General features: G+C 43.3%; 1 protein-coding gene across 2 annotated transcripts in view; it reads left to right on the plus strand.

The window, feature by feature from the left end:
* Nucleotides 1-12,467, plus strand: part of LAMB1 (laminin subunit beta 1) — a 112,377-nt gene that overhangs the window by 93,823 nt on the left and 6,087 nt on the right. For both annotated transcript variants that reach the window (XM_075345139.1, XM_075345140.1), the window contains 6 exons: nucleotides 466-835; nucleotides 2,213-2,388; nucleotides 3,887-4,128; nucleotides 6,632-6,835; nucleotides 7,959-8,103; nucleotides 9,423-9,630. In XM_075345139.1, coding sequence (XP_075201254.1) covers nucleotides 466-835; nucleotides 2,213-2,388; nucleotides 3,887-4,128; nucleotides 6,632-6,835; nucleotides 7,959-8,103; nucleotides 9,423-9,630 — 1,345 coding nt within the window. The remainder of the gene's footprint in view (nucleotides 1-465; nucleotides 836-2,212; nucleotides 2,389-3,886; nucleotides 4,129-6,631; nucleotides 6,836-7,958; nucleotides 8,104-9,422; nucleotides 9,631-12,467) is intronic.

A 12,467-nucleotide genomic window follows, 5' to 3' on the forward strand; every position in this document is an offset into this window, starting at 1 on the left:
CGTTAGAGCGAAGGCGACACAGATAGAATGGCAACGATACGGGAGGTGAATGTAAGCTTTTCTATTTTAATAAGGATAAACATATGGGGGTTGAAAATGGGTTGTCCAAGTAGTGGACAACCCCTTTTAATAGAAAAATTATATTTTTACATTGTTTTTTTTAAAAAAAAACTTAGTGAATGGGATGTTTACTGTCCACTTTTTTTTTCCTGAATTGACTTGTCTCACATCTCTGTAACATTTTCAAAGTTTTTCCAATACATTTGCATCAGTTTTGTAAATGGTGTCTTTTATGTCCTTAAATATCTCCCCAAATAAAACGACAAGAAATGTTAATATTCTGACATATTTCTGATGATTGAAAAAATGAGAAACAGGATTATCCTTGATGTACAGTTCTTTATGTCAAAACATATCCCAAGTTTTTTCCATAACCTTACATTTTTGGGGTTTTTGTTTTTGCAGCTTGTGACTGTGACTCCAGAGGTATACAGACCCCACAGTGTGACCGATCCAGTGGTCACTGCGTTTGCAATGAAGGCATAGAAGGAGTGCGTTGTGATAAGTGTGCTCGTGGTTACTCGGGCATTTTCCCAAATTGTGTTCCCTGTCACAAATGCTTTGCCCTCTGGGACATAATCATCAGCGACCTCTCCAACAGGACAAACAAACTTTTAAACCGTGCCAATGATATGAAAGTTACTGGTGTTATTGGACCATACCAGAAAACCATCAGTAAAGTTCAGGAAAAATTGGAGGAAATTCAAACTATTATTTCTCATAATCCTGCTACTCAGCCATTGAAAAACATTGACCATCTTTTCGAAGAGGCAGAGTAAGTATTTGACAGATATAGCAGAATTATAGAGATAATAGGAACAGGATTGATGAATCCCAGGGTTACAAAAGGGTCATGAGAGCAAAACATTTAAAATAATTAGACACATTTATAGAAAAGCAAGCACACCTATTAAAATTTGTCAGCTTGAAAGAAGGGTTGGAGCCAAGCAGAATGATATATGTTTTTAGGAAAAGATTCAGTATAACTTGTATTTTATGCACTGTGCTTACAATAGGCTTAGGAGTCATGGGGGCACGCTTAAGGGTACTTTACACGCTGCGATATCAGTACCGATATCGCTAGCGAGCGTACCCGCCCCCGTCGGTTGTGCATCACGGACAAATCGTTGCCCGTGGCGCACAACATCGCTAACACCTGTCACATGGACTTGCCTTCCCTGCGACGTCGCTCTGGCCGGCGAACCGCCTCCTTTCTAAGGGGGTGGTTTGTGCGGCATCACAGTGACGTCACATGGCAGCCGTCCAATAGCAGAGGAGGGGCGGAGATGAGCGGCCGGAACATGCCGCCCACCTCCTTCCTTCCTCATTGCCGGTGGACGCAGGTAAGGAGATGATTGTCGTTCCTGCGGTGTCACACATAGTGATGTGTGCTGCCGCAGGAACGACGAACAACATTGTACCTGCAGCAGCAACGATATTTTGAAAAGGAGCGACGTGTCAACGAGCAACAATTTTTCACGTTTTTGCGCTCGTTGATCGTCGCTCCTTGGTGTCACACGCTGCGATGTCGCTAACGGCGCCGGATGTGCGTCACTAACGACGTGACCCCGATGATATATCGTTAGCGATGTCGCAGCGTGTAAAGCACCCTTTAATTCATGAGTGATAACTATCTGTGTGCACACTCATATAGGGAAGTATGTACATCAATGATTAGGACTGCTCCATGGACTGAAAACACAATGAGTTTGGATTGGAGGAATGAATAAAACACTAGTTATATTTGCGTGAAAAGATTCAGCCTAAGTATAAATCTGTTCGGAATCACCTGCTCTGAGTTATTATGCAGTCTGCATATGACGGGTTCTCTTTAACCAGAAATGTGCTAGAATTGGCATTTGCAAACACTGCCCCTCCTCTAGAGTCTAAAACATAGGAACAAATGTCTTTTAAATGTCTCAGTATTTTGGATCTCTTCATATAATCATGTCCATATCACCTGCAAACTGCTAAAAAATATATAATATTTTGATTAGTAATTTGAGTCTACATAGGTAATGTATATGGCTAGTTTAACTTTTCTCTATAGTGTTTCATTTGATCAAAGCATTTATACTTAATTTGTCATGTTCTTTCATTGATTTGCTTAAATTGTGCTGACTTCTAGTTATATTTTCTGTTATCTTATAAGGAAACTGAAATCTGAGCTTTCGGAAAAAGTTACAGAATTAGAGAAAAACCTTGCAAAGATCAACCTCAATGCTTCAGACGAGGTAGCGGAGCTGCAGGCAGATGCCGATCGTGTCCATAAGGCACTGAAAGAGCTTGGGGAACAGCTGGAGTACATGAAGATTTCTAATGTTCGAGGTTGGTTTCTTCAATTGCTTTTTAATAATTTGCTGGAATATCAAAACAGCTAAAAAGTTCAATCAAAAACATGATATTTCATTTCCTAGACAAACAGATAATTCCTGGCTGTGTTAGATTTATGGGAATACTTAGGGTATGTGCGCACGTTGCTTTTTACCTGCTTTTTACCTGCTTTTTTGCTGCTTTTTCTTCTGCGCTGTTTAATGCCAAAATGGATGTGTTCTTCTATTCAAGCAAAGTCTATGGGAATTTGGGTTTCTTGTTCACACTATGTTGTTCAAAATGCTGCCTTTTTGTGGCAGAACTTTGGTCAAAAACTCAGCTTTGCAGTGCAAAACCCAAATGGCAAAAACAATTGACATGTTGCTTCTTTGAAAAGCTGAGTTTTTGACCAAAGTTCTGCCACAAAAAGGCAGCATTTTGAACAACATAGTGTGAACAAGAAACCCAAATTCCCATAGACTTTGCTTGAATAGAAGAACACATCCATTTTGGCATTAAACAGCGCAGAAGAAAAAGCAGCAAAAAAGCAGGTAAAAAGCAGGTAAAAAGCAACGTGCGCACATACCCTTATATTTACTATGCGTAGTAGAGACAGTCATATGATTTTTAGATTCTTATTGATTGTATTCTTTATCATCATCAGTTGTGAACAAAGCCTTAGGGTGGTGTCACACACAGCGACAACGACAACGACGTCGCTGCTACGTCACCATTTTCTGTGACGTTGCAGCGACGTCCCGTCGCTGTCGCTGTGTGTGACATGCAGCAACGACCTGGCCCCTGCTGTGAGGTCGCCGGCCGTTGCTGAATGTCCAGTTTCATTTTTTGGTCGTTGCTCTCCCGCTGTGACGCACACATCGCTGTGTGTGACAGCGAGAGAGCGACGAAATGAAGCGAGCAGGGAGCAGGAGCCGGCGTCTGGCAGCTGCGGTAAGCTGTAACCAGGGTAAACATCAGGTAACCAAGGAAAGACCTTTCCCTGGTTACCCGATATTTACCTTCGTTACCAGCATCCGCTCTTGCTGCCAGTGCCGGCTCCCTGCTCTCTGCACATGTAGCTGCAGTACACATCGGGTAACTAACCCGATGTGTACTGTAGCTAGGAATGCAGGGAGCCAGCGCTAAGCAGTGTGCGCGGCTCCCTGCTCTCTGCACATGTAGCACAGCGACGCGTGTCATTATGATCGCTGCTGCTTCTGCTGTGTTTGACAGCTAAGCAGCGATCATAACAGCGACTTACAAGGTCGCTGTTACGTCACAAAAAATGGTGACGTAACAGCGACGTCGTTGTCGCTATGTGTGAACCCAGCTTAAAGCTTGCCAATTACATAAAATAGCTGTTCCAATGGAATATTTCTGACTATGCATACTCAGTTTAGCAGAGCGTACATCCACTGTATATCAAAGAAGCAGCTAATAGATAACACTGCCATATTGTTTGCAGTGTGCGTTGTCAGTGCAGAGCTCACACATATACTATACTGTTTTACAGGAGCCATGGACAGCATCAATAAATATTTCCAGATGTCTCTTGAAGCTGAAGAAAAGGTCAATGCTTCGGCAGTCAATCTAGATAGCATTCTGGAGCACTCGGCGGCTACACGGAGGGAAGTGGAAGATCTTATAGATGATAAGGACACCGTTTTTAAGCAAATTCAAGATGAGCAGTCGCGGATTTTAGATGAACTTGCTGGTGAGATCCAGAATTTGGACCTATCGTCTGTATCCGAAAAGGTATGTTATATTACCTAATGATTAGAATTGAGTGTTCCTCTGTAGATCAATGGAGGCCTTAAAATGGAGTCTGTCATCACATTTTTGCTACACCATCTGAGAGTAGCATAAAGTAGGGGCAGTAACCCTGATTCCAGGGATGTCACTTACTGGGCTACTTGTTGCAGTTTTGACAAAATTCCTGTTCTTTGCTGCAAATCTACCAGTTCCTTGTCTGCTGAGGCCTGTATAACCCCATCCATACCACTGATTGATTGGCATCTTTCTGTGTGCACTGTGCACAGGCAGAAAGCTGACAATCAGTGGTTTGGGCAGGATTATATGGAGCTGCTGAATATGGAGGACTACATGGCAGCAGGTTTACTAGTTCCTCTAGTGATAAGCTCCTGCTGATAATACAGTGATAATTAACCATCTACAACATGCAATCCAGTAAGTGATATATTGCTTGTATCAGTATCTCTGCCCCTACATGATACTGCCATCAGATTAGGTGGCAAAAACGTGGTGATAGATTCCATTTAAAAGATAATCATCATCTTGAACTTCTCACACATCATAGTCAGGTCAGCAGTTTTATAGGCGGGCATGATGAGTGATGAGACCACTGATTGGTAACACAAAGGTACAGAACTGCTTACTGTAATGTCTCATTTAAAAAAACACCTACAGTATATGTTTGGTATTGCCATAATCATATCGATATGGATAATCATTTTTATCACACAATGGACAATGTACAAACAAACCCAAAAAATTATGGCAGAATTCAAAACTACAACCCTGTCCTGCAAAAAAGCCCTCATGTGGCTATGTTGGTGGAAAAAAAATGATGGCTCTTGGAAGAAAAGACTAAAAAAAATTGTTCAGTCATGAGCGGGTTAACCTCTTCATGATCAGTCGATTTTACGCTTTCGGTGTTTTTTTTCGCCATTCTTCTTCCTAGAGACATAACTTTTTTATTTTTCAGTCAATCTGGTCATGTGAGGGCTCGTTTTTTTGTGAAACGAGCTGTACTTTTAAATTAGTGTACTGGAAATTGGCAAAAAAAATCAAAATGTGGAAAAATTGCAAAAAAAAGTGCAAGTGCACTATTGTTTTTAAGATATTTTATTCACTGTTCCCTATATGGTAAAACTGATGTGTCAGTGCAATGCCTGAGATCGGTGCGAGATCGTAGACACCAAATATGTATAGGTTTCTATATATATATATACATATATAGGGATTAAAAAAATTCAGAATTTTGTACGAAAAAAGTGGTGTATAATTTGCACCATTTTCTGCGACCCGTAGTGTTCTCATTTTTCAGGATCTATGGCTCTGTGATGACTTATTTTTTGTGTTACGAGCTGACGTTTTTAACTACCATTTTTGCGCAGATACTACCTTTTGATCGCCTGTTATTGCATTTAGCGCAAAATATGTGGCGACCAAAAAATGTTATTTTGGCGTTTGGAATTTTGTTGCCACTACGCCATTTACCAATAGACTAATTGATTTTATATTTTTATAGATCGGGCATTTCTGAGTGCAGTGATACCATATATGTGTAATTTTTTTTATTTTTTTTTAACGCTTTAATTTTCAATGGGGTGAAAGGAAGGTGATTTGAACTTTTAGGTTTTTTTTTTTAATTTTACTAGGTCCCCTAGGGGACTATAACGATCAGCAGTCTAATCGCTCAATCGTTTATCTCGATCAGAGCAACAGCGCTCAGATTGGGAGAAATTATCATCTCTTGTAACAAGCAGTACTCGGCTGTTTCTTACAGGACCTGAGTTGTGATGACAACCACCAGATCCACGTGACTTCCGGTATCGGACAGTTAGTACGCATCTACCGCCATCGCCGTTAATATGGCACTGTCACATCTTGACAGCGTCATTTAAGGGGTTAAAAGGCATGGGTAGATAGCGATTCTGCTCGTGCAGGCACACGTCGGCTGTATAAATCAGCTGAGATGTGTGCAGATCCCCGCCTGCAGCAGCAGGTGGGGATTAACACTATGACCGCTAGGACGTATCTTTACTCCCCGCGGTCGTGAAGGGGTTAATATCATATGGAATTATTTACATTTTGATAGCATACTAATGTAATAGATCAAGTCAGCAAGATTGATCCAAACATTCAACAGAGCTGCAAAGTTGAACTAAAACTTCCAGAAATAGTTTGACAGCAGTTTGTGGCAGTCTGTATTCAGCAAATTGACAGCACTACCTTCCTGCAGAATTTGAGTTGCTCTTCCGAAATCTATTTTTTGCCCGCCCTGGGCTACTGTAAATCATGCATACTGTAACCCAGAAGTGTTGCATATGATATACTGCATCGTTCGCTTTCCATGCAGTTTTTATTTTAGCTCCCAAGCACACAGGGGAAATTCATATTGCCAAGTTGCAAATTTTGTAATAATGTATGGTATTTGTAGAGACATTTTTTAATTAGTCATTGCTAGAACTCATGCTCTAATTAATGTATTGATTTTTATTTTTTTGTATTCTAGACCTGCGGAAGCTCAGTTGGTGCATCATGTGAAGATTCACAATGTGGAGGCCTTGGTTGCACAACAAAAGATGGCAAGAGGAAATGTGGTGGTGAAGGCTGTGATGGCTTGGTAACCGTGGCCCATAATGCATGGAAAACGGCTATGAATTCAGACAGTGAGATTTTGAGTGCTATGGCAGAAGTGGAGGAACTGTCTAAACTGGTACGTGAGATGACCAAATCCCGTCACAGCCATGTGAGGCCGGCTAAGTATTCTTTGTGAAACACGTCAAGCAGTGTAATTGGACTGTAGCTAATATCGACCCCTCTTGACACTGTATCAACCTTTCCAAAGTTAGGCGGGCTTTGCACGTTGTGACATCGCAAGCCGATGCTGCGATGTCGCACGCGATAGTCCCTGCCCCTGTCACAGGTACGATATCTTGTGATAGCTGGCGTAGCGATAATTATCGCTACGCCAGCTTCACATGCACTCACCTGCCCTGCGACCGTCGCTCTGGCCGGCGACCCGCCTCCTTCCTAAGGGGGCGGGTCGTGCGGCGTCACAGCGACATCACAGGGCTGGCGGCCAATGGCGGCGGAGAGGGTGGAGATGAGCCGGATGTAAACATCCCGCCCACCTCCTTCCTTCCGTATAGCCGCTGGCAGCAGGTAAGGAGATGTTCCTCGTTCCTGCGGCTTCACACACAGCGATGTGTGCTGCCGCAGGAACGAGGAACTACATCGTACCTGTCGTGGCACCGGCATTATGGAAATGTCGGAGCCTGCACCGATGATACGATAATGACGCTTTTGCGCTCGTTCATCGTATCATCTAGGATTTACACTACGACATCGCAAGTGACGCCGGATGTGCGTCACTTTCGATTTGACCCCACCGACATCTCACCTGCGATTTCGTAGTGTGCAAAGCCGCCCTTAGGCCGGTGTATCTTAAATTAAGTTAAGACGATTTAACAATTTAGTTTTTTTTATTTCTTAGACATGAAAAACTCTCCGTCTTTATTCAGTGTGCTGGTCCCATTTCAGGCTTGTGTGTTAGTTTTTACAATCCTTGTTGCATCCGTTTTTCTTGTATGAAGAAGAAAAAAAAAAATCTTAGCTTCTCCTACCAAGTAAAAGAGTAAAAATACTGAAAGCATCTGGATGACATTTGTGTACTATCCTTTATTCTTATTTTTTCTTGGCAACATTGACTTTTACTACCGAGTCTGATGGCACATTGATTGTATTGAAACAGTCCATAATTTCTTTGTAAAATTTACCCCCCAAAAATCTGACGTATAAAAGAGCAATAAAACTTTCTGCATTTTTCCCTTTTTAAGGTTGCTGAGTCAAAGCTGAAAGCAGAAGAAGCAAAACAAAGTGCACAAAATGTTCTCATCAAGGCAAATGCAACAAAGGAGAAAGTAGACAAAAGCAATGAAGATCTAAGGAATCTCATCAAACAAATAAGAGACTTCTTGATGCGTAAGTATAATTCCTTATTAGATGCATTGCTTGCTTGCCATGTCCACTCTTGAACCAATCTGGGATGATTAATTTTATGTATCTCTAAAGCGGTTGGAATTCCTTCTCCAAGATACAGATGTGTTATATATGATATGTTGTCGTCTTTATGATTTCAAACTTAACCATGAGACCAGGGCTCATTCACCTTTCAAGGGTGTTGGTCTTGCATCAGCTGATTCAGTCATTCTAAAATGCCAAATTGCAGAAAAGCTTTATAGATACCATAAAGATCTGTTCTTGGGGGCTTCATGTAGGGTTCCCAATGAAAACATCAGAAGAAGCTACCGTGTTTCCCCGAAAGTAAGGCCCTGTCTTACATTAATTTTACCCCCAAAAGTCCCACCCTGCCTTACTTTCGGGGGAGGCCTTACATTGGAAAAAAAAAATAACAATTTCCCCCTCCCCCCTGCAGCCTCCCCATTGTTTGAGAGTCCGGCATGCACCCCATCCTCCCCCCTGCAGCCTCCCCATTGTTTGAGAGTCCGGAATCCACCCACCCCATCCTCCCCCCTGCAGCCTCCCCATTGTTTGAGAGTCCGGCATGCACCCCATCCTCCCCCCTGCAGCCTCCCCATTGTTTGAGAGTCCGGAATCCACCCACCCCATCCTCCCCCCTGCAGCCTCCCCATACAGTGGTTCTGCCCCCCACTCTGCCACCACACACACTGACACATACGGTACCGGTACAGACCCACACGGCACACACACACATATCGTACCGGTAAAACACACACACACACACACACACACACACACACTCTGACACATACAGCCCCCATACACATACCGTACACACACAGAGAGAGAGTAACTTACCGTTACTTTCCTTCTGCCGGGGACGCCGGGGACGCTGGACCAATGGGAGCGAGCCTGCAGGCGGTGACGTCGCGGCTGATTCGGCCAATCAGCTGCGAGCCGGCTGACTGGCCAATCACAGCTCGAGCTGATGGCCAGCAGGGAGCCTGTGACGAACAGGCTGATCGGCCAATCAGCATCAAGCAGGAAGAGCGTTGACCCGGGACGCGCCGCAGGCCGGCGAGATTGCGGGGGCCATTCACCGGAGGAGGTATACATTACGCCGCGACCACCACCCATAGGCGGCCTTACATTCCCCGGGCACCCCCGCTACCCTGCCTTACAATCGGGGGGTGCCCTACATTGGCGGACCCCCCGAAACCCCCACCCTGCCTTACTTTCGGGGGGGTCCTACTTTCGGGGAAACACGGTAGCTGACCTTAAAGAATGGGATTTTTTTTTTGTCTTTTTCTTACTGACAGAGGATGGAGCTGATTTAGACAGTATAGAAGCTGTTGCCAATGAAGTTTTGAAAATGGAGATGCCAACCACACCTGAGCAATTACAGGCTTTAACTGATGATATAAGAGAACGTGTGGAAAGTCTTTCTGGAGTGGAGACTATTCTTCAACAAAGTGCTGGAGATATAGCCAGAGCAGAGTCGCTCTTAGAAGAAGCCAAACAGTCCAGGTAATATAATTAATAGGGATCTATTGTACTAGGTTTTTTAGGAAGCTATGCCTACTTCATCACAGATATTAATGGGTACGGGGGACAGTCTAATGTGTATTGGAGCCCCTGAAAGATGATTGTCATGGGAAATAAGGATCCGGTGTGTCAAACTTCAGACCACCAAAATATTTGTTCTGAGATAAGCCTCTGCTAGTGTTAGTGTGGCAGCAGCTCTCAGAGGACACAAGTGAGCGCTCCTCAGTATTGGAGAGTTGCGTGCGATTGCGGTCAGCAGACAGCTATCTAAAGTGTATGGGTGGGAGTTTAACCTAATATCTTGTTTACCAAATTTCACATCAATTGTAATTATTTGCGGCACTGGAAAGAAGAGGCTTTCCTAAAAACATCAAAATGATTGGTGTGCACTAAATGCTCGGTTTTTCCCCCAAAAGTATGAAAACTCAATATACAGGTGGACACATGCAAACATTCATAGATTCAGAATTTCTCCTTGTGCATTGCAATACAAGAGTAACATATTGTTTGTTCTGAATGCTAATCTGCTTCCAGCCTCAGGCAACTGGTCCCCATGGTCCCCTGGCATAACCCACATTTAAAGGTCTTGCCTTGAAAACCTGAGAAAAAGTGAAGTTAAAACGTTCATCGCATACACATCGTACCTTTCTCTAGAATTGCACATCAGATTGTTCAACGTTCCCGGGGTAGCACACATCGTAGTGTGTGACACCCCGGGAACGATGAACAGATCTTACCTACGTCCTGCGGCTCCCGGCCCACAATGCGGAAGGAAGGAGGTGGGCGGGATGTTTACATCCCGCTCAGCTCTGCCCCTCCGCTTCTATTGGCCGGCTGCCGCGTGACGTCGATGTGACGCCGAACGTCCCTCCCACTCCAGGAAGTGGACGTTCGCCGCCCACATCGAGGCCGTATGGAAGGTAAGTACGTGTGACGGGGGATTACTCGTATGTGCGGCACGTTCAACAAATTGAACGTGCCACACATACGATGGGGGCGTTGCAAATCGCATACGATATCGTATGCAAAATTGCAATGTGCAGGCTTAAGTCATCAGGAATAGCAAAGAATGCAGTGTTACATGCTGCCCAGAGTTCATCTAGATTCATTGGTTTTGTCTTCCAAGCTCCCTCTTTCATCCTCCCCAAACATGCTCAATGATGTTCATGTCTGGTGACTGGGCTCGCCAGTCCATGAGCACCTTGATCTTCTTTGCCAGGAGGAACTTTGTTGTAGAGATTAATGTATGAGATGGAGCATCATCCTGCTGCAGAATTTGTTCCCTTTTATGATTGGGAATGTAAGAGGTAGCTAATACTTCTTGATATTTTAGGCTATTGATATTGCCTTCCACCTTGCAAATGTTTTGCACACCCCCATACTGAATGTAACCCCAGACCATGATCTTTCCACCACCAAACTTAACTGTTTTCTGGGTGCATTTTGGATTTAGACGGGCTCCAGTAGGTCTCCTGCAGTATTTGCGGCGGCTGTGGTGTAATTCAATTTAAGATTCATTTGAGAAATCCACCTTCTGCCACTTTTCCAGCGTCCATCTGTTTAGCAGGCTGTGGGACTTGGCAAATGCTACACTGTTTTTTAATTGCCTTTTGTTTAGTGCTGGCTTCTGAGCACTGATTCGACCCATTGAGGCCATTCTGAGACAGAATCCTACAAACTGTTCTAGTTGACACAGGGACTTTAGGTGACAAGGCCTGTTGGAGCTCTGCTAGTGGAAGAGGGTCTGGCTTTGGACTTTCTAACCAATGAGCAGTTGTCTTGAGGGGTCTGCCGGACCTGGGCTTGTCTAAAATATCTCCAGTCTCTTCAAATCTTTTTTTAATCTTTGCACTTGACACTGAGACACATTAAAGGTGCCAGCCACCTCTGCAGTGGATCTTTTCTTCAGACTCTTGATAATCAAGGCTTTGGTCGCAGGGTGGATTTTTGGCATGTTGTCAAAAGTCAAGTTGCAGTTCAAGTGAAGGTCTTGGCTGCTGGGTTTCTTTTTATACACACCCACTAATTAAACGATCATTTAGTGAGCACAGGTAAAGATGTAAACTAGGATTGGGTGCATTATGACAAGGCGACAAAACTTTTGTCTTGTCAAAATCCGACCTTTCTGTGTTCATTAAATGATCAATATTTCAGCTTTGCAGCAACTTTATTTTCATAACCTAAACCAAATTTGGGAGGGTTTCAGCGCTCAAAAGAGTAATTTATAAAACCAATGGATGAATTTAAAGTCAGGTTATAAGCTTTTATTTACATAACATGGATAAGCGACAGAACTTCTGTCAGGGAGTGTATATATTCACGTACTAAAATACGTGAATATATATGGGCTCTTTGTAGTCCACCAACTCCTCATAATGCACAATTCCACCTCACAGGATTTGTCCGCCCCTCATATATATGCAAGTAGCATGTCCAACGATAAAAAAAACCCAACATTTTGCCCCAGTGTAGGAACAGTATGTCTTTTTGAAACCAATGGCAAAGGTTTTTGTTTTGTTTGTTTTTTGACATTTTAGTAAATTATTAAGCACAATTTTAACAATATAATACACTATTGCAGATAGTGTTTGAAATATCCACCTGGGCCAGGCAGCATCCTGTTTTCCCTCCCAAAACAAGTTGGGCCAAATTGTTTGACATCCGTTTATTTCCCTCTATTTATTCGGGCTGATGAACACACATTTAAGGAAGAAATACCTGTAGTACAAATAATAATTTAAAAGGACAGTTATAAAATGTGCACCTCTAAATTAAAATGAGTTTCCAAGCCTGACAGAAAGTTCAGCATTGACTGCAGA

This window comes from Anomaloglossus baeobatrachus, chromosome 4 (genome assembly GCF_048569485.1).
Source record: "Anomaloglossus baeobatrachus isolate aAnoBae1 chromosome 4, aAnoBae1.hap1, whole genome shotgun sequence".
Taxonomy (NCBI): domain Eukaryota; kingdom Metazoa; phylum Chordata; class Amphibia; order Anura; family Aromobatidae; genus Anomaloglossus; species Anomaloglossus baeobatrachus.